Source organism: Eleutherodactylus coqui, chromosome 6 (genome assembly GCF_035609145.1).
Source record: "Eleutherodactylus coqui strain aEleCoq1 chromosome 6, aEleCoq1.hap1, whole genome shotgun sequence".
Classification (NCBI taxonomy): Eukaryota; Metazoa; Chordata; class Amphibia; order Anura; family Eleutherodactylidae; genus Eleutherodactylus; species Eleutherodactylus coqui.
The window spans coordinates 118,388,300-118,411,413 of record NC_089842.1 but is presented as its reverse complement, the minus strand read 5'-3'; the positions used below and the strand labels follow the sequence as shown (position 1 = coordinate 118,411,413).

General features: G+C 43.2%; 1 protein-coding gene across 1 annotated transcript in view; it reads right to left on the bottom strand.

Moving 5' to 3' along the window:
* Positions 1-6,648: 6,648 nt before the first annotated feature.
* Positions 6,649-23,114, bottom strand: part of CLCN6 (chloride voltage-gated channel 6) — a 35,704-nt gene continuing 19,238 nt past the window's right edge. The window contains exons 17-23 of the mRNA XM_066607468.1: positions 20,762-20,868; positions 20,342-20,528; positions 18,784-18,941; positions 16,025-16,181; positions 15,753-15,860; positions 13,001-13,126; positions 6,649-11,593 (exon numbers count right to left, since the gene is read on the bottom strand). Of these exons, the coding sequence (XP_066463565.1) occupies positions 11,513-11,593; positions 13,001-13,126; positions 15,753-15,860; positions 16,025-16,181; positions 18,784-18,941; positions 20,342-20,528; positions 20,762-20,868 (924 nt within the window). The 3' untranslated portion in view covers positions 6,649-11,512. The remainder of the gene's footprint in view (positions 11,594-13,000; positions 13,127-15,752; positions 15,861-16,024; positions 16,182-18,783; positions 18,942-20,341; positions 20,529-20,761; positions 20,869-23,114) is intronic.

Sequence of the window (23,114 nt, the reverse complement as noted above, 5' to 3'; positions counted from 1 at the left end):
TTGAAGTCCTAAGGAAAGTAACATCAGTCGCTGTATTGATGTGTGGCTGGAAGAAGATTAGTGCGTCTACTGCACAGAAGATGCAAAAACTTGCCCAGAGCTTCAGAAAAATGGTGGAGTGACGGGGGAGTGTCAGGTCACCGCGTTGTTGGGTGTTGTAGAAATAAAGCTTGGTCAGTATATAGAAGAATGAAAAGATCTGCAACTTTTTTCTAAACTTCATTTGAAGTTCCCTCTTGTTGTCGGTATATAAATGAGCATGTTCCCATCTACTGAAGCTAATAAGCAGTCCTGTACACACAGCTAGGGGTCTTGTACGTATGTGCATGGATTAGTGCAGCGGTTCCCAAGCTCCAGTCCTCATGCACCCCCCAACAGGTCATGTTTTCCCAATCAGGGGTTAAATGCTGCACAACAGTAGTCAATAAAGTCTGCACCAAGTATTGCGGGTTTGAGGCAGACTTTTGCGTATTTTGACTTTGTGCCTTATGGGGAAATGCTGCAGATTTTGCTGTAGAATTTTCACCCCATGTGAGCCCAGCCTCAGGGTGTGTTTACATGCAGCAGAAAATTCTACAGCAAAATCCACAGTATTTCCGCATAACAGAGGGTGATGGAATAAAATCCGTACAGTGCCACCTATTGTAAGGCAGCATTCCTTCGAGCCAAAGTCAGACTTTTTATACAAGCCTTGTAACAATGACTGGGAATTAAAAGCCAAGCCAGACTCCATGCGCAGACAGCTGTTTCAGGGTTTTTGCCCTTCATCAATGTACTGTAGGAGTCTTGCTTTGCTAGTAAGAAGCCTGGGATGGTGGGTCAGAAACGCTATCTTTTCTCCTTAGGGAGAGCACCTAGATGGTGAGTGAGGAGACTCAAATGGCAATGCACGCTCCTCTGGGTAATATGCAAATAAGGGAGATGGGCTAAAACCTCTACATTGCCACCTATTGGATGGCAGCATTCCTTCAAGCCAAAGTCAGACTTTTTAAACAGGCCTTGTAACAATGACTGGGACTTAAATGGAGTCTGGCTTTGCTTTTAACCCTTTCCAATCCAAGTTGTATCCTGGTTTTCCTAGGGGGCTTACTCTTTTTCTGCCATTATACAACGGCGCTATATGCTGGCTAAAGCCAGTACTGAATGAGGTGACGTTGGATAGGCTCCGACCGCAAAGAGGCTTCTAACATCAGGGCTGTACAGCCTTATATCATTCATAATGTCTTCAGAGGTCAGACAGTGGATTGGAAAGGGGTAATTCCCAGTCATTGTTACAAGGCTTGTATAAAAAGTCTGACTTTGGCTTGAAGGAATGCTGCCTTCCAATAGGTGGCACTGTAGAGGTTTTATTTCATCTCCCTTATTTGCATATTACCCAGAGGAGCATGCATGGCCATTTGAGTCTCCTCACTCACCGTCTAGGTGCTCTCCCTAAGGAGAAAAGATAGTGCTTCTGAACACAGAGTCAAAATACCGCACCATCAGTATGGGTTTTGGCTCGAAAAGATACTGCATTCTTCTGGAGAAGAGTCTAGAAATTCCCAATCATTAGTACAAGGTTTGTTAAAAAGTCTGACATTGACTAGACTACCACTAGGTGCCACTATAGAGGTAATATTCCATCTATACATGAGCTATAGAGGTGTAACTTGAAGCTGCCAATCCCTGCTGCCAAATCTGTAATAGTCCCCCAACAGTTGTAGTGATGCCAAGTTTTTGGTTCCAGGGTTCACTGCATGAGATAAATAATTCATTTCAATGGGACCACCGGAGATAGACAAACAGTGAAGTCAATCACTGGTGGTTCCAATGAAGTGAACGGAGCATCGTAAAATTTGTAATCATTGCCTTTAACCCCTTAAGGATGTAACCCTTTTTTTTATTAATTTTTGTTTTTTTCCTCGTCACTTAAAAAAAAAAATCTTAACTTTTAATTTCTCTATCCAGGTCGCTGTCTGAGGACTTGGCTTTGTGGGACAAGTTGTATTTCTAAATAGTACTATTTAATGTACCATATAATGTACTGAAAAATAGTGGAGTGAAATGGAGAAAAAAATTCTGCCATCTTTGGGAGGGGGTGGAGTTGTTGTTTTTACGGTGTACACTGCAGCAAATGTGATACAATAACTTTATTCTATGGGTCAGTATGATTACTTCTGTACCAAACTTACACAGATATTTTTTACTGTACTACTTCCAAAAAAATTAAATATCTCTGGAAAAAAAAAATTCTGCTTCCATCTTCTGACAGCTGTAACTCTTATTTTTCTGTTGGCCTGTAGTTGCTATTGCTACCATGGTGGAGGACATCTGACTTTTTGATCACTTATTACATTTTTGCAGATGGGAGAGACCAAAAAAAAGTGGAATTCCGGCGTTGTGTATTTTTTTTTGACGATGTTCACCGTGCGGGATAAATAATGCATTACTTTGATATATCAGACTTATGGACGCAGCCTTATCCAATATGCTTTTGCTTTTTATTAGTAGTATGAGAAAGGGTTTTTTTTTTTTAACTTTTATTACGTTTTGTTTTAATAAAACTTTTTTGAACTGATCTTTACATCTTTTTTTTAAACTTGCGATGGTTTGATCGCTCCTGCAGTATAACACAATACCACAGCACTACATTATACTGCGATCTGACAGACAGTCCATCAGGCCACATCACAGGAATGGCTTGATAGGCAATCTGCAATAGCAGCTCCGGGGGCTTTCAGAAGGTCCCTGCTGCCACGGCAGCCAAAACGACACCCCAAACTCCAAATAGGACATTTAAACCATTAACAGCGGGTCAGTGGCTGAGAGAAACAGCGGGCACTTGCATTGTATGGGTTCCCGATCCCCATCGATAAAGTAATGTCATGGAAGGTCGAGTTTTTTAAACACCTAACGCTCCAGGATGTAGCGTTATTAAGGGTTTCTAATATAAAAAACAGCTTTCGGGTGAAGTCACACGAACGTATATCGGCTCGGTTTTTACGCCAAGCCGATATACATTGTTCTCCTCTGCAAGGGGGGGGGGGGGGGGGAGGATGGAAGAGCCAGGAGCAGGAACTGAGCTCCCGCCCCCCTCTCTGCCTCCTCTCCACCTCTCTGCACTATTTGCAATTGGGAGAGGTGGGACAGGGGCGGGGCTAATTCTCAGAACTTAGCCCAACCCCGCCTCTTCCCATTGCAAATAGTGCAGAGGGGCGGAGAGGGGGGCAGGAGCTCAGTTCCTTCTCCTGGCTCTTCCATCCTCCCCCCCCCCTGCACACGAGGACAATGTATATCGGCTCGGCGTAAAAACCGAGCCGATATACGTTCGTGTGACTTCACCCTAAAGCTCATTTTTTGCTTCCATGTCCCCCATGGTGCAGCTACTAATCTGTCCAGCTGTGGGCAAGTTCTGGTCAGTATCAGTCTCTTTTCCCTTCTGGAAGCCAACCATATTCTTCTTAGTTTCCATATACAATGGGCCAGGTTACTATTTGTACTGGCCATCGTGAAAAGAGGATCAACATGTAGAGACTCGGCTGTCGGAAAATGACTGACCATGTGCATCTTCCAGCACTCGGCACAATAGGTGGACACACGTTGCTATACACTCTGAACACCAGGTGGTGCCATACTACATAAATGTTATAACTCTTCACTAGGTAGTTTTTTGTTTTCCTTCCCTCCCCCGAGTGTCTAAATTTATAATCTATCACTGGCAGATTGTATTATCAGCAGTTTTGGCAGCTACCTTCGGCTCCTGAAGGGCCTATATAGCTAGCCAAAGCACCGAAAATTTAATGCACACTGCAGTTTTAGTGCAGAAAAAAGCAAAGCAAAACTGCATTTCGCAGTGATTCCTGAAGCAACCATGTGCAGGACCCCTTCCTGTACAAAAAAAAAGTCACATGACCTTTAGGTGCAGAGCCTGGAGAAAGAGCAGAGCTGCAAACTCCGTGGTCTGTATTTAGGGGTTTTTGTCTAGAGGTTCGAGTCTGAATTAGTTGGAGTGGTTTGGTGTCAGTATTTGTATAGGTGGGATCTCTGATAGATCTCAGACCATACCCCTGAACTATGTTAAATTTTGGGTCTAATGTTTTGAATGCGCTTTAGGCCGGTCTCACACACCGCATACTTGTTGCAGAATTTTACCACACCACCGGTCAATGGACAGTGCAACATTAGTGAATAGGGTTTTAGCCAACAGTGAAATAATTCCACTGCAGATGCGAGTTATGATGCAGATTTTCAAATCTGGAGTGTGCTCTGTGTGTTGTGCAAAATTTACTGATGCATTCATTCATTTCAATGTAATGAGGGAAACCCGAGGCTAAATCCAAGCTTTCCAAAATACAACAGGTTCTCCTTACACACTCATTTGCTGCTGTTTGCATCCTTTCTCATGTCTGTAAGGCCCCCTGCACACGCGTGGAAAACAAATCGCGGCATGCTCTATTTCGGTGCGGGTCTTGCAGAGGCCTGCACAGAAATATCAGCAGTGACGGGCCAGCTCCACTCTGAGCATGCGCCGGCTGGCCGTCACCTGGCACATAGCGGAGACAGAAGACGTCGGGAGTGGGTGAGCCGCAGGCCTCTGCAGGGACATGGGTCTGCATTCCGCTGCAATCCGACTCGGACGTCTGCAGGTGGCCTAATTTCTGATTTTCAGGTGGTCGTCTTTATTTCTTGTTCCTTTGTTTGCAATCGATTTTCGTCCAAGAGACAAGTTGCAAGCGTAGTATTCTGCCAGTAGTACACTGTCCTGCACTTGCTTGCCCCGATTTTCATGTTGCGTGGCACATTCTGTGGTACAATCTACAGGGGAACAGCGTCTTACTCAGTCTTTGGCTCTCCCCGGAGGAGTCAGGTCTTCTGGCCAAATTGTGAGTAAACCCAATATACACACACGCAGACTCCCAGTAGAGGCAGAGATTCTAGAGATCGTTATAACAATGTCTGCAGATTTGTCAGCATGCAGCCTCTGGGAAGATAGCAATGGGGTGGGGGAAAGCTAAGGAAACATCCCTATGTCCTTGTTACTACTGATGCTCGGTACCTAATGACAGAGAATGGATGGCAGAGAGGCTGGAAGGGAGACCCCCCTAGTAGCAGCCACTTTAAAAATTATTCCCAGTAGTAAAGTAACAACATTTTTAATGTCAGTGTATTACAGAAATTATGAGCCAAGGGGTCACACCAGCATAAATTAATTGTGTAGTACGCACGCATAATAGCGGTGAGTGCAGTCAATTAAAGTACATTAATCCTTTCACACTTCAGTATATTCAATGCATATAATACATGCATGGGGGGGGGGGGGGACACGACACACACAGCATGTGTTCTATTGTACCGCGCGTTATACACGCTAGAGCCCTATTGTGCTCTATGGGTGCATATAAAACACTATATATACACAAGTTGAAAAAAAATATATAAAAGAAACCAGGAAGTCAGTGCATGACAGCATGCATGAGATACGCTGTTATGCGCAGGCATATACAATCACAAGCGCAGTGATACACAACTCCACATGCCGGTACAATGCTGCCTTTTTTACACCGTGTTTTACCATATGGTCATGTGAGCCCGGCCTTATACAAGCTAATAGATGAGCAGTAGTTGTCTGTAAAGTTAGTGCCCCTTTAAAGACTCATGGGGACACCGATGGTCTCACATATTGAGCTCAATCCCAGTCTGTCTGTATGCAGGTTTTCTGCTTCTTAGATGGAAACCTACAGCAGAACCAGCGCCAGAGATAAAAAGGTTATGTGCAGAGAGCCCAACACTGAATGCCAGTACAGAAAGGTGGCGATATATACAGGCAGCACTGGTAGTAAATGACCCACATCTGAGATATAGCCAGGGCCTATGGTCTACATCACTGTAGCTCAACTCAGGTATCCCCAATGGGTCCTAATAGAGGATCTTCTATAGAGAGAACCATTTCTGAGGCACAGATCAGAATTACAGCCCTGTCCAATAGGAAGGAGATCCTGAAAACATGACCTGTTGGGGGCAATGAGCCCTGGAGTTCAGAAACACTGGGTCTACATAGTCAGCCACTATATATAATGAGATTAATACTTACGGTGGACGTGGCAGAGCCTTTGACCAGCAGGATAGGATGTATACCTTTAGGCTGGGTTCACGCGGGGCGGAATTGCCACAGAATTTCAGTGCAGACTTTCTGCATGGAAATTCCGCTGGCAATTTTTATCCCGGGATAAAGCAGCAAAGTGGACGAGATTTGCCAAAATCTCACCCACACGCTGCGGAGAAGCAGTTGCAGCCAAGCTGTGCTGAAACGGATATGCTGGATGGAAGTCATAGCCTCGGCATGTCACTTTTAATCGCCACAGCAGAATGCTGGCGGTGAAGCTGCTTTAAAACCCGTTCGGCACGAGTTTAAAAGCTGCATTTCTGCCGTGTGGTCCCGCTGCGGTCATTCTGCAACATTTATGCCCTGTGTGAACCCAGTCATGTTCCCACAGATCCCGTTTTTTTATTTTGCCCATACTTGTTCCCATTATGGAGCCCGCTAATGGTCCGTCGCCCAGTGTCAATGGCTAGTGTGATGTTCGATTGACACTACACAGTGAAGACCACTCAAATGTTCCAGCTGCACACAAGACAACCCAACCTGAGATACATAAAGTAGAGCTACACTTGGCGACATTTTCCTTTTATTTAGACATGAATTGGTAATACTGAAAAATTGCAAATTAAATTAAATACGTAACAAAAATAAATCTAGACAACCGAATATACAGTGGAGAAACGGAAAGTAGATGATTAGTGCAAACAAATAATTAGTGGTATATTATTACTACTACATTGTTACATCATGACTGGATGGTCTGTAGCCACAACCTGCAAGAAATCCTTCAATTAGGACGGTACGTACATCTCTAGTATACATATATACAGATGCATCACAGCAGAGTTTGTCATCTGGCACTACCTTTTGCTTGTATATGGCCAATGTATCTGGTTCGCAATCCTATAGGGATTATCAATTTGGACCGCAGCATCCAAGTGGTTAGACCGAGGGAGGTATGTCTGTCATAGTTAAAAGCTTAGTGAAAGCCTTCAACCTGCCTTCACTGTAGGACACCTATTACAGGGTGTAACAGGATGACACCACACTATATAATACACTGCAATACAGACAAAAAGTATGAAATATCAGAATTACTCTGTCACCTTGGCTCCCCCATAAATAAAATTAAAGAAAAAAATAAATAAATAAATTAAAAAAAAAAAAAAAAACACTCAAATTTGCCCTGCAAAAAACAGGTACTCACAGAGCTCCATCGACTGGAAAATCTAAGTTAGAGGGCTCTGAATTTGGCAACACAAATCTATTAAAAAGAAGAAAAAAAGAAAAAGTATTTTCTTAAAAGCAGTGAAACAAAAACTATATAAAATTTGGTATCACTGTAATTGTATGAACATGTAGAATAAAAAAAAACACAACAATTTTTTTACTGCTCAATAACAAAAGTGAAACCCAAAAGACAGAAACTTTTCTTCATTCCATTCTACTTTAAGTGTTAAAGTTTTCTAATACATTAAATGGTACCCTTAAAAACAAAACTTTTTCCACAAAAATTAAGCCCTTATGAGGCTATATCTACAGAAAAAGCAGGGATGAAAGAAGCTACAATGGAAACAAATGAAAACTTGCTGTAAGAAGAACAAGTTTGTGTCGCCCCGGACTGCTGCGGCACATTGGGACCCTCGGCTCCAGCACACGCATTGTGCACCTCCCCTCTATTTTATAGTCTGGTAGATCATTTTAAAGGAATGACAAGTTCAGCTCTGCTACATCTGTACATACACTCTGATGCACAACTCGAATTAGTAAAACGTCATGGGGGATGCGTAAGTACTTCATTCACATCCAGAGCTGCAATGCCACCTGTGTTGGTTTCCAGTTGGCTCCCAGGGTGCTGAGCTTCAGGGTCTGCGTACAGCTTGTGCTAGTGATTTACATTCTGGAAAGTGCAATCACAAGACAATGTACAATCGACTGAAGGAAAAAAAAAAATCCCAGCCTGCTGAGCAGCAGAGTACAACATTATTACACCTCTCTAATTGCTGGGGTGTTAGGGAATTTTAAATGCAGATTTGAATGGGACTAAAGTAGAAGACATGACAAGTAAAGGCCCATTTAGACACAACGAGAATCGCTCGAAGCCATCTTTTGAGCGATTGTCGTTCTGTCTAAATACAAGGACATAACATAGTTTTCGTGTACGAGTCGCTGATCGCTGAATTCTAGCTTGCTAGAATTGAGCGAACAGCTGTTACCTGCGGCTGCACTGATAAGATTCTCTGTGACTGTGTTCTGCTGTGGATTCACAGCGGGGACACTGATAGTCAGAGAGGAGAAGAATACATCGGTTTGCTTATACAAAACAGCTGTATTCCTCTGTTAGTGGCCGCGACTGTGTCCCGCTCTGCTTGCATATTCTATAGTAGATAATTAGCTACTATAAAGTATGCAAAGATAATCGCACAAAAGTGTCACTTGAACTATCGTTTGAGTGAGTTTTGAGTGATTATCTTTAAGTGTAAATGGGGTCTAAGAATCTGAAGCCTCTCAAGATAAGTAGATCAGTGTTCAGAGATGGAGCTACAATCTGGGCAAAACTGATGCAAATGGAAGATGGAACAATGCCTCTGCAGTGCCACCTATTGGAAAGTAGTATTCCTGCAAATCACTGTCAGACCTTTCAGGAATGCTACCTTCCAATAGGTGGTGCTGTGGAGGCATTGTTCCATTTTGGTTGGCTCCCTTTAGACCAGTATTTTGCACCATAATTGTGGCACATGCCATTAATAACCTACCGCATTTTGGAATCTTTAGCCACGCCTCCTTTGTGATTCACTTTTCAAATCTGTCTAGTGGAATGTAAAAGAAAAAAAAAAGTGTCTTATTCACATAAGGAATCTGCCACATGGCATGTACCCCCGTTTAGTGCATTTTGCTTAGCACATCTGCCATATATCACTTTTGCCAGAAGTGACCCTTTAATTAACCCTTCGGATACACTGTAGCAGGTACAGGTTTAGTAAACATAGAAGGATTCCAGGTTTTAAACATCATTTCTATCTTATAGGTTGCAAAACACAAAATAACCTTTTCAAAAAAGAACAAACAAAACCCCCCACTTCCTTAGCAGCATGAAAAACAATGCCCGCTTAGCGCAGAGCGGCTGTACAAAGTCCGGATGACTGATTTCCATGACATTTTAGCAAAAATAAATGTTCTGCCATTGTAAAGAAAAAAAAAAGCATTGGTCCAAAATATTCCATATTCATCATTCGATTAACGCGCCCTGAACACCACGCATTTCAGGGCAGAGGAATTAGTATACATAGACTTTATAAAGTCAACCTAAAACTGAGCATCCAGACATTCCGCTCCCAGTTTACTGACCCGCAGCCTTTGGTGGATGTTATCTGCTAGGGATAATAGTCAGGAACGGGGTCTTCAGATCCCACCTCCCCTCTGTGACTAAAGCTCTAAAGCCTCTGCAGGACTCTGCGGTGTCTGTAGGGCTCTTGACTATTGCAGAGCCTGTGGCTTTTTATACAGGGACTGGGAATCATGCACAGAGGATCAGCTGAGGAACCGTCTGAGGGGACACAGGTGGGAGTCCAGTATTGGGCTGACAGCCCCTTCATGGGACGGAGTACAGAGGTGACTATGAAATTGTACATGCTGTAAACATTTCAGAGAAGGACATGATGCAGGCTTTACTACTCTATGGATCTCTAATGCTACCAATTCCAGAATGCCCTGAAAGCCTGCTCAAGTACCCAGCACTGTGGTAGGATGTACATTAGTAAGCTGGAGCTATCCTAGATGCCATGTCACTGATGGGAATGTCTAACAACTTACCTGAACCATTTAATGACCACCGACACAGGACAATATATCATTGATAGAAAGCAGCTTGGGGGAAAACAGCAGATCACTCAGGATGATGGTGCCCCGGGTGGTCACCCGATACATACATGGCCTGTTACTGTGCAGCAACCAAAGCACTTCCTGTGCATGACTTACTATGCAGTGATAGAACAGGCTTCAGACTCCATGAGCTCAGGTTAAAGATTCACATTCATTTCACTGGAGTTTCCCTTTAAGAATAATGGGTGGAGATATGCAAACTGACCAACTATTCAATTCAATGGACCCCTGAGCCATTTACAGCAACATATATATATATATATAGCTGTTGTTCTGAATGAATCACGAAGCTGCAACAGCTACATGCCGCTGAAAACCCGTCCATGGTGGCAGGCGGCTGCACGATTAGAATGGTATTACTGCCCATTTATTGGCAAAATAGTGCAGTCATTGGCCACCATGGGCGGGCGAGGATGCAGTTGCATGCTATTACTGCGGTGTGAAACCCAGCATCAGCATAAGCTCCATCCCACAGAGCCATGCTTTCCATATCCTACACCGATGAGGGCCAGGGAGCCAGAAATCTCTGTATATACATTGGCCTGTATCTGTGCCATACACAAGCCATTCAGAAGATCCACGCAAAACAATCTGCTGCTATGCCATAAACACATGAGAAGCTCATATAGGTGAATCCTGACCTCAGCTACCAACAATTTCCATAATGAGAAGGCAATATAAAGTGCAAACCCCTTTGTATTAGCAATATGACTCCCACAGTCATTGATTTGAATGGACTTTTGGTAGGCGTGTTGTGTCAGATCTATTAGAAGAAATCTCTGAGCAGCGCCAAAGTGCCTGGAGCTTCCTATAGAGCTTCTGTACTTTGGAGTGAGATCCCAGACTCAGAGGAACCTTCTAAAAGGTCATAGACACCTAAGTGGACTTTCCCTTTAAAGAAGAATTATACTCTTTGTTTTAGTACCTTAGACCCAGACTACATTTGGTCAGACTGTTGATATGGAAAGTTATTGGCCCAATTTAGTACTACAAAGTATACTAATCACGAACAGAGAAAAAAATGGCCATGTGACAGATGACCATTGGCCAGAAGCCACAGTCTCACGATTATAGACGCTTGGACCCTCAAATCAATCTGCATGTATGTGTATTACACACTGTGGGGGCTGGATGTTTCACATTGATTTCCATGTGTAAGACAGGAGCCCCTTCTGGATCAGAGTGTCTCCACATGGGACCAACAGTGACCGGAGAAGCACGGAGATGTATATATAGACACGCGGTATGGATGTGACATTCAGCGGGTGGAGGGTCCCTATAAGGCCGGAATGGTTTGTCCTCATGCGAATTGTAACTTCATCCAAGAACATACATCAGTACTTAACAGAGAGATGATCTTATATAAGGAGGTAATTGAAGGTGCAGAAAAAGGAGAGCTGGAGCTGGCCGGCGCTGGAGTGATTACAAAAGCCCATCTTCAATACGGCAGAACCCATGCTAGGAGTCTTTGGAAAGCTCGACCACCTGGACCAGGGCAACTGTAGGGTTCCAGTTTCTTGATGAGTTACCAGTTCAGGTAGGACGGCGGTATCAGGAGGTCATGTAGTGCTGCCGCAGCCGCGCTTGTAGGGATTCATGGGTTAAATTATGCCGCGTTACTATTCCGACAATCTGTTACAGGAAAACATGATAAGAAAAGTCTATTAGGCAGGGAGTCCAAATTACAATTTTATATAGGAGATAACTGCCACCTACTATCCCCAAACTAGTACTGCCGGACTAAAAAGGGCTCTGTGGATGGTGTGGGCGCAGCTCCTGTACACGTACAGCCGTTAGAGTAGGAGCTGGGGTGTCATTAGACAGCCAAGTACCCGCTTATGTGCGGCACTCTGCCCCAGTTCAGGCCTCATGTCCACGGGCGGATTTGAATTGCAGAGTCCTTACGGAAGATCCGCAGTTCACACTTGAATTTACACATGCGGATTTGTTTTCCGGATTCCGCATGGGGAAAACAAATGGCAGCATGCTTTATTTTAGTGCGGATTCCATGCAGACGGCTTCCATTAAAGTTAGTGAAAGCAGTCTGATCCGCAGCCTGTCCGGATTCCGCAGCAAAGCAGGAGTTTGAAAAAAAAAAATGTACAGTGCATGTACGCTGGCCGCCACTTACGCAGTACAGAAAAAAAGAGCAACCGGACAGGTACGCAGGGTCCTTGGCCGCGGTCAGGGTCAGATCCCGCTGCGAATCCAACCCGCCCGTGGACACGAGGCCTTATTCTACAGTACTGAAAAAAGGCATATTGATGGTTGGTCCTTAAGACGGCTAAAGAGTGAATAAGCACTAAAACTTTCTAATAGTTCCTTACAGTTTTAATTATACCTGCTTGCCGTGAGTGAATGGAATCATTCATCTCTTAAATTCAGCGGATGAAAACCGTCCTGATCACTTCCTGCTGACAGAGGTGTCCGGCTGACTAGTAATAAAGTGATCAGCCTGAACTGATCATGTCCTGCCCAAAGTGATCAGTAAAAACACCCATTGTGTGTGTCAAGTATAAGGGCGCCTGCACACGAGTGGAAATTCCGCAGCGGGATTTTCCGCGGCTGGAAGCCTGCATAGGATTGCATTAACAAACGCAATCCAATGCAGACGGCCGCGATTTGGCCGCGCGAATTCTTGCGTGGCAAACAATTCGCGGCATGCTCTATTTCTGTGCGGGGCTCGCAGAGCCCCGCACAGAAACGTCACTGCCCGGCAAGCCGGCACATCAAACAGCCGGAGCGGCGGGCACGGGTAAGTACGCGCCACTCTCTGCAGGCGCTCGGGTCGGGTCCCACGGCAAGAATCCTTGCCGCCGGATCCGACCCGCCCATCTGCAGGCGGCCTAAGGAAGCAAATAATCCAGCAGGATCACCTCCTTTTCATGCTTATAACTGCTGGTGTAGGATTGTCCTTTTAACTGGACCTCAGTGTGGCAGAACTTTACAACAGATGTAGCATAGCTTATCATCATCGTCATCATCTTCCTTGTATGTTATTTTCACTATAAATTAAGTTTTGGCCCGCTGATCACGCACCTCTCCCACTGCATTCACCACCGGCAGATGCCGAAGACCCATGGTTCTAAACAGGTTGAAGACCAGTGAGACGGGGGTGTTCGGTGACACGGAGAATGGAGATGGGTTCATGTAAGGAGTGACGTCCTGTAACACAAGGAGAAGAGAATAATAGAAGATGGCATAAAGGACTACAGCAAACATCAGACAACTGGATGGATAAAGGGCATGTCATCTCATGCTCAGACAAGCTAATACGATAGACGTTTGGCTGCATAGAAACTACATGTTTCATATTGCCTGGTAACTCCCATAGAGAAAGCTGCGCTGCCCTCTGAAAGATGAAGTCACTGTGGGTTTTAGCTAGAGAATGCGCCAGCTGCTTCTACATGGGGCACAGCGCTACCTTGTGGCAGCACGGCAGAAAATTACATGACCTAATTCATTCTGTGATGTTGCAATTGACTGCGGTTGTTTTGGGCTTAGTGCCCAGGGCAAAATTGCACCTTTTGGAAATACTGCATTCTAAGTGTATGTCCGCAGGGGGCATAAACGCAGCAGATTTCCTGCATGGAAGATCCGCAGCATCAACAGTACAAGCCATGTGTTGGAGAGTTACATTTTAGCCACATGGTGTGGAAAAAAATCTGCATGGATTCTGTAATCATCATGCTATGTGGATTGTAAATCTGCAGCATATCAATTGTTTGCTATGGATTTAACCCTTTGTAATGCAAAAGGGTGAAATCTGTAACAAATCCACAGCATTAGGTGAACATTTTGCCACTGTAGAAAAACCGCAGCCGACCCAACCAATGCAAGTACACCCTAAAGTTAAATTCTTGGTTTTAAAATGTGTTTTTCTCTTTTCCCGGTGGGTCTCATGGGGCTCTCCTATTTAAAAAGTTCGACAGAACTAATCAAATCGGATCAATTTTTAAAGAAAAAAAAAAAAAATAATAATATATATATATATATATATATATATATATATATATATATATATATATATATATATATATATATATATATATATATATATATATATATATATTATATAAATAATCTTTTTCCTTTTTAGAATAAAAAAAAACAAAAACAAAAACATCTCTTCATCATTTTCCCCCATGCTCGGTATTAGGGTAGTTTGCTTAATAAATATCCTAATTTCCTCCTGCACGGCAATCTCAGTATGTGAACATATATAACATACGTGGACAGCGCAGAGAGCAAAAACCCGATTTGTGCTTTAAATATTTCTGTTTCTCCTTCAGTTTTAGATGCGGCCTCTCTATGTGGGTGATAATCACCCAACTCCAGGACCTTTTTAGTAAAGACAGAAAACCAGATGTGGCCGAGGTAGAAAATTAGTGGCCAGGGCAGTTTATTCTTTTTAATTTATTTATTTAAACATTTTAGTATATTTACTTTTTTATATTATAAAAGCACAAAGTCTTTTGTTTTCTTTCTGGGAAAGTTGGGCAACACAACCCAGCTATCGCCCCCCCCCAAAGTAAGACCTACTCCGAAGATAAGCCCTACCCTGGTTTTCGGGGGAGGCTTGAAATAAAAGCCCTCCTCTGAAAATAATGCCCTAGCTAAAGTACATGAAAAAAAACAAAAACACACATCAATACTCACCTGTCCCTCGCGATGGTTCCCGGCGCTGCAGCAAGCTGCCGTGTCCTCCACACTGAGATATCCTCTTCTTTCTGGTGACGGGACTTTGAATACCCCACCTCTAGCAAAGCGAGCACTGTGATAGGATTGAATGCGTCAACCAGTCAGAGCCGGCGCTCAATGATTCACAGCCATTCAATGAATGATATCTCTGAATAGCTGTGATTGGTTCATAGAGCGCCGACAATGATTGGCTTGCGCTCTACCCAATCACAGCGCTCTTTGCTGGAGGTGAGTATTCAAAGCCCCGTCACCAGAAAGAAGAGGACATCTCAGCACGGAGGACACTGCAGACTGCCGCATCGCCACCGGAGACCAGCAGCGCGAGGCACCGGGACGCCGTGAACCGAGTATAACCCCCCCCCGAAAATAAGACACTATGCCTCTTTTGGGGCAAAAATTTATATAAGACAGTGTCTTATTTTCAGGGAAACACAGTATTTACAGATACATTCCATGCTTCCTTACGGACATGCTCTTCGATACTCTAAAATGTAGTTCCTACAGTCACTCAACTTTCTTAAGCCATATTGCTCACTGAACATCTGTATTATATCATAAGGTGTTCCTCTCTCTTAAAGTGAACCTGTCAGCAGGTTCATGTTGCCTGAACCACAGGTAGCATGAACCCGGGATAGAGATGTGCAATATGCCTTATTCTGAAACGCTGTGGTATTTCAGAATAAACCTACTTTGAAGTACGATTTGAAAAGGAGCTTCGAGTCGAAGGGCCGGGTCTTGATGGATTCTTCCTGCCTGCATCATGCAGGTAGCGGCCAGCATAGCCCACCCATACAACTCAAAGCTCTGTTCCAGCTCCCCTCCAACTCATACTTCGAAATATGTTTATTCTGAAACACTGCAGTGTTTTAGAATAAAAAACATTCATATATGGATGCACTGTACATACCTGAATCTGATGACAGGTTCCCTTTATGTAGGCATCACATGGCTGCATGTTCGTGGATGTGCCATATGATCCCATTTAGCTAAACACACTTGCACAAGAGGATGCCCTCAGACAAGGGCTTCAAGAGATGCATTCTCTACTGCAAAAGCAAGGAAAACAAAATGGAAGAATTCCTGTTCTTACCACAATCATTCGTGGGTTGAGAAGTGTAAGGTTGACATCATGGATGTCGGGATAACGGGGATAGTCCTCTGACATCTCGGCATGGGAGAGGCGCGGCTGACTGGTACTCTAGAGTAACACAACATGAAGGTCCATTAAAAGTTCACAACTATGAACCCAAGAAAACATGGTCAAATCACAAACACTTATGGACGGGAATGAAAGAGGAAGAAGAAGCTATAAGAAGGGAGGAAACAGAAGATTTCTTTATATGAGGGTTAGGAAGAACTTACAGACTGCGTCTCAGAGTAACAGACTCCTCTCACTAGTAAGGTGACCAACTGGGAGCGCAGGATGAGACCGTGGAAGGTCAGAGGTCGAAAGCGTTCCTCCATGGTCCATTCCTCACTAGGTGACTGGTCAGGATAAAGGTTCGGATAAGGGGTGTACCTGGAAATACAGTAACACAAATCAGTTAGTTTCTCTCAGATCTTAAACTGCTAAATGGTATATTGAGTATGCTCTAGGGTCACTTGAAGCTGTGTGACAAGAAAGGACTCCCTCTTATAGAATCATAGGGTTGAAAGAGACCTCTAGGGTCATCTGGTCCAACCCCCTGCTCAGTGCAGGATCACTAAATCATCCCAGACAGATGTCTGTCCAGCCTTTGTTTGAACACTTCCATTGAAGGAGAACTCACCACCTCATGTGGCAACCTGTTCCACTCATTGATCACCCTCACTGTCAGAAAGTTTTTTTCTAATATCTAATTTGTGTCTCCTCCCTTTCAGTTTCATCCCATTGTTTCTAGTCCTTCCTTGTACAAATGAGAATAGGGCTGATCCCTCTGCACTGTGACAGCCCTCCAGATATTTGTAGACCGCTGTTAAGTCTCCTCTCAGCCTTCTTTTTGCAAGCTAAACATTCCGAGATCCTTTACCCGTTCCTCATAGGATATGATTTTCAGATTGCTCACCATCTTGGTAGCTCTTCTCTGAACTTGCTTCAGTTTGTCAATGTCTCTTTTTAACCCCTTAAGGACATTCCCCCCCCCTCCCCCCCACCAATTTTCGGGTTTTTCCTCCTGCCTTTTAAAAAAATAATAACTCTTATTTATCCAATCGCCGTAGCTGCCTGAGGGCTTGTATTTTTGTGGGTCGAGTTGTACTTCTAAATGGTGCTATTTAATGTGCCATATAATGTACTGAGAAATGTTTAAAAAATTCTAAGTGGAGAGAAATGGAAAAAAAACTAAATTCTGCCATCTTTGAGTGTGTCTTGTTTTTACGGCGTACACACTGAACAAAAACAAAAATGACCTGAAAAACTTTATTCTATGGGTCAGTACAATTACGATACCAAACTTATAGGTTTTTTTTTTTTGTTGTACTACTTTTTTTTTTTTTTTTTAAAAGATAATTTTTTTTTCAAACTTTCTCTATCTTCTGACTGCAATAACTTTTATTTTTCCGTCGACATAGGTTGTGCGAAGGCTCATTTTTTGCATGATGTCCCGTAGTTTCTGTTGGTACCATTTTTTAATACATACGACTTTTTGATCGCCTTTTATTACATTTTTTTCTTGGAGACAGGGTGACTAACAAAAGAAAGCACAATTCTGGCGTTCTTTATTTCTTTTTCTGACAACGTTCACTGTGCGGGGTAAATATTGCGTTACTTTTTATGCATGGCTTTTTTTACATTATTTTATTATAAATATGACAAAAAGGTTTTTTGTTTTTTTTTAAACTGTTATTACTTTTTAATAATCGCCCACTGTTCAAGCTTTTCTAGATCTTTTTGAATACTCTCCCTCACTTCCCTAGTGTTAGCTATCCCTCCTAGCTTTGTGTCGTCAGCAAATTTGATCAGTTTTCCATCAATTCCCTCCTCCAGATCATTTATAAAAATGTTAAACAACACTGGGCCTAGGACAGAGCCTTGTGGTACCCCACTTGATGCATTCTGCCACTTGGATGTGCAGCCATTTATGACCACTCTTTGAGTACGATCACTCAGCCAGTTGTGAATCCACCTAACAGTTGCCTTGTCCGTCCCATGTTTGATCATTTTTTCAATAGGTATATTATGAGATACTTTGTCAAATGCTTCACAGAAATCAATATATACTATATCCACCGCATTACCCTGATTGACCCAGTCAGTGATTCAGTCATAAAAGGAAATTAGATTAGTCTGGCATGACTTGTTTGTTACAAACCCTTGCTGGCTCTGGTTAATTACTCCATTCTTATCCAAGTTTTTTGCATACATGCATCATCCCATTACATTGTGTGAACTATGGAGTTCTTGCGAACAAACGTAATAGTATGACAGTGATTGAGAGAGCACAGAACTGGCTATGAGGAGCCAGGTGACTATAGTCATGAAACAATGGCTTCCAAACAATAGCCACCCATGAGAGGAATCACGTAACATTTCAGTATAGATATAGCTAACAGTGCACGGCACCATTCATTCCAATGCATGTAAAACTACTTCTCGCCTCTAATTTCTCAGTGTAGGAAAAGGAAAAGTATTATACAGCCAGCACCCTGCTCTCTTCCCAGATGTCTAACCCCTCAGATGCCACAGCAAAGCAGACTACAGCATCTATGTGGTTAGACAGAGGCAGGAGGCTGTCATCCCAACAATGCAGGAGGCTTAGTCATCTCAACGATGTGATGGCACAGTGCCAAAGGGTTACTATGGCAGATAGGAGGGTGTAAGAAAATGCAAAAAAATAAATACAAATGCTATGGGTCTTGAAATACAGCAATGCAAAACCAAATTGAAATAAAAAATATATATAAATAAACAGTAGCAGTGAGACATAACTATACAAAAAAAAACAACACACATCTCATCCATACATGCCAGTGGACCTACCGTATGGGGAGCTTTTCACAGATCATACCCCCAACCATATTGCCCAATGTGTCAGTCATCACTGCAGTCCTGCATTCAGTTTATGCAGCCAGGAACAGCAGGCTGTACATAAAGGACCGTGTTTAGAACTACATTGCAGTGAGGTTAGATGAAGTTCCCTTACTTCCGTTCTAGCATTTGCTGTAGCAGGTCTTCTTTCTCGGCTGGTTCTTCAGCAGCCACGTGCTCATCACACATGTTCCGCAGTTCGCTGGACGGATACGATTTCATAGACTGACTCCTCTTTCGCTGCTCACCTGCACGGGTCAGGATACTGGACTTCTATACAAGGAAAGACAAAGTCAGGAGAATCGTGTTATCCAGTATCAGATCAATCTAGTCTTAAGAGACTCTTAACCAGTTGGCACTCCCCTCCAACCCCCCAAAAGAATTATAAAAGCTAATCATAGTAAAAGATAGAACTATACACATCTGGTATTGGCGTAAACTTAGGACTCCCTCGCGCACACGTTGCAGTAAGCGCCATGATTTAAATGCTCCAAAATAGAACAGAAACCAATCGAAAATCCCGGTGCTGAAAAGCGCTGCGTTCGAGCGACTCCCATTTTTAAAAAATGGGAGCGTTATATCGCAATTAGCGTGGTGCTGAAAGCAGCACAGTAAAAAATGCAATGTGAGGGAGGCCTTAACCTGTAGGCAAAGGAAAACAAATCAAAACACGCAATTCATTGAAAAAAAAAAAAAGGACCATTAAAAAGAAGTCTTTTTTCAAAAACCTAGTCTTCCATCTCCTTCCCCCACAATGCCCTTGTGTAAGCTGTATGTGGCAAGCTCACCCATGTCTAGGGCATGCACTGATACCACCCCATACACAGTCCTCCAGCTAGTAGAGTAATGGGAACCACTGAAAGTCTAAAAAATAAATGGTCGAAAACGCTTAATAAAATCCAGTTACAACCAGGATTTGCTATGTGTACATGGATTTCACCTTGAGGCAGCCTTCCCCATTCTAAGCGTCCCTCCCCCTCTCCCAGTGTTTGTTCTGGAGGCCATTAGTCGTGTGTTTATATAGTTATCTTTAGTTTTCTGTACTTCACAATGTTCTACATATCAGTAATTGTGCTACAATTGTCAATACGGGCCTTGTTACTTCTGCTATGACAACTATAAAAGAACAGTCGGGCCAAAGTCAGTTTCCTCCCCGACTATGGTACACTATATGACTAGGTTATCACTTTCACAGCATTCTCAAAACGGTTCAAGAAAAATTAAGAATGAATCATTAAAAATTATAAACACATCGATTTAAAAAAAAAAAAAAGCCCACAATTATTTCATGGCCTCTGCTTGCTGTCAATGAATAGGAATTTTCATTATTTACTCCAGAGGCTCTAGACTACCTGCAGTGCACAGGGCAGCAATATGTTACATATTACTGCAGACAATACACTGTGAGCTAACACAGAAATCTCACTTGTCCTTTACTGCAGGCTGATATAATTCGCACCTATGAGGATACATTGTAACAAGCTGCAGCTGTGCGACCAAGACTAGGTCATATACTTTTTCCAGCCTCTGAGTGTAATCAGTGAAGGTTTTCACTCACTGACAGCATGCAGAGTTGTTGAAGAGGTTCAAAAGTTATATTAAAAAGTTGCAGAACTTTTCACTACCCACTGATTAAACTACTTGTGTATTTCATGTCCTCTCCTCATCCTGACCTTAAACTTGATGTTGTTGCTGATCAGCTGGTTTCCTTTCATAAACTCCCTTTCGTTTCCTCTGTTCTCAGTCACCACGGGAAAGGCGTGATGGGCAGTCGTGCGCAGGATGCTGACCAAGGACTGGATACGTGTGTGAGGGTACACATAGGTCAGATTGGGCTCCATGATGTCGCAGGCTCTCAATCTGTAGTCAAGGAAGCTTGTATTATTGAGGGTAGTTCAACAGCCCAAAGTTCTAATAAGGCCCCCCCAGCTCATGTCACAGAGGATCTAACTGTTCCTCTGAGGTTAGATATACTGCATGTACATATCAGTCATCGTACTGAACTGGGGTGTGTATAGGGAAATAAGCAGCTAGAGAAAACCTACAACTCCTGAAATCCCCATCGCTGCTGGTTAATACAATGGGCCCCTTACTTGTCCATCTCCTCCTCTGTCTCCCACTCCAATAGCGGAACGCCTCTCAGCGCCACATGAATATCATAGATGCCTTTGTTAAAAAAGTCACCGGTCCACTTGGCAACCTAATTGGAAAAACACAGAAACTTTTAGTGACCTTGAATGAGCACTGGGTAAATGAATGCTGCTTATCCCTATATCCCACAAGTTTGATCATCTGTTCCATGGCAGGTGCGGAGGGACCATAGACGGTCATCCGATTGATTGAAATGGATAACTGCTGCTTTTTGTTCTGCATGTTGTGTAAAACACTGATGAGACATGTAGCGCTTGCTTCAGGAGCTGTTGTAATCTGATGCAGAAGGATAGTCCTCAATGTGATGCCATAAGGTAACGCTACCACTGCACTAGAGAAGAGTAGCTAAATATCTGCAGTTTGCAGCCTTTTTCACTTTTTCCTAGGATAGCTTCTATTTAAAAAATATATCTATTATAATATAATAGAAGCTGTCCTAGGAAAAAGTGAAAATGCAGTGAATATATATATATATATATATATATCTCACGTTGTACTAGCGGATTTTCTCAAAGCGCAATCCTTATTTCAGTTCATAATTTCTTTAGGATTGTACTAATTTTCAGGAGTCCAGCAGTTATGGAAGACTCATGTTCCATTTCCCACCTTGGCTGTATTGTTCGTCAGGGGCAGAATATGCTAGTGCGCAGGGTGCAATTCTAAAGAATGTGGGACTCATTTATCAAAACTGTCTAACAGTAAGACTGTCCTTGTTGCCCCTAGCAACTGATCATTTTACTAGGTTTCAGAAATGAAAGCCACGCTCTGATTGCTTGGTATGGCAACAAGGACAGTCTTACTGTAAAGGCCCATTTACACGATTATCGCTTAAAATTCGTTCAAACGACCCAAAATGAGGGATAAAAGTTACATATAAACATGGGCATTGTGCGCTTTTTGTTTGAACGATGATTTTAAGGTAAACTTAAATCTATCGTTCGGCTACTGAGAAATAAAGAAAACACGTTTATCTCTCAATGGACCACAGGCTGTTATCTTATACTAGCCAGGGGATAACAATGTAATCTGCCAGCAGCTGAAATCAGAACAAGGCAGCTGTGTGCACAGCTGGGCGTGTGATTAATCTGGGCTCTGTAAATAGCTCCTGGAGGCCCTTTTACATGCAAATTAAGATGATAAAGTGTTAATCACAATTAACACTTTGTGCATATAGATTGCTCAATCTTTCAGTCCTTCAAAAGATTATTTTTGCGTGCAAATGGGCCTTTACAGTTTTGATAAATGAGGCCAAGTCTCATCTGCAGGTTCTCACTGCTGAGGGTATTGTATGTTTTTCTAGTACACACATACTGGGTGACCAGTTAGTTTGTGGAACGTCAGCAGCAATTGCAGACAAAATTTTGAGATCGCATCATACCCAACAAGACAACCATTTGGCAACTAGCAAATAAACTGGAAGCAACAGGAACTTGTTGGATGCCCATCTGGAAAGATAGCCGAAGAGGTCAGCGGGCAGAGTCCAGAATGTGAGGGCATGTTTGCTCTATTTCCTGCCGAAGCCTCTTCTCCTCTACCACAAGAAGCCCTCGGTAACATAGCAAGAGACCTACAAAGGATGTGACGTCAAAACCCCGCCACGTCACGGCTCTTTAGGAACTGCAGCAACCTGATATGGTGAAGCATGTGGCGTACGGGGAGTGGTGCCAGTGAAGTTTAGGACAACATCAGAAACTGTTGGCTATAATGTGGTTCTATCTGTGTGGCCAGGTAAACAGCCAAAGCACATGGATTTGGGCCACAACTAACCTGCATGAAATCCACGTCAAACCACTACATTGCATAAAAGTCGTATGTGGTGCGCAGTCCCAAGGTTGCAGCATCAGTGCCAAGTTCTTAAATGTCACCATCAGAATTCATGAGCCATCTGGATGATGAGGAGCTGCAGAATGCTTACTTCATTGGAAAGTTTTCAGGCGGAAATTCGTTTTTTTCAAGGGGGACAGGATCATCTCGAAGGGTCTGTGGCCACTGAGCTCACCGGACTTTACCCTTTAAGTGGCCCTACAGGAAAGAGTCTGCCAATGTAAAGTGTTCTCCAATAAACTTCCCACCATTGCCGCACTGAACAACAACATGAGACGTGAAACTGCCAAAATCGATGTGGGCATGTTGTAGCGCACTTTCGATAATTTGGAGTGCCGGGTTCAGAAGTGCTTGCAGGTCAGCTGTGGCCCCAACTTCTAGGACGGCTCAGAGTTAACCAAAAACTAAGCTAGGCGTCTATATTCACTCGTGAGATATCATGGTCTTGAATACAAATATTACAAAATTACT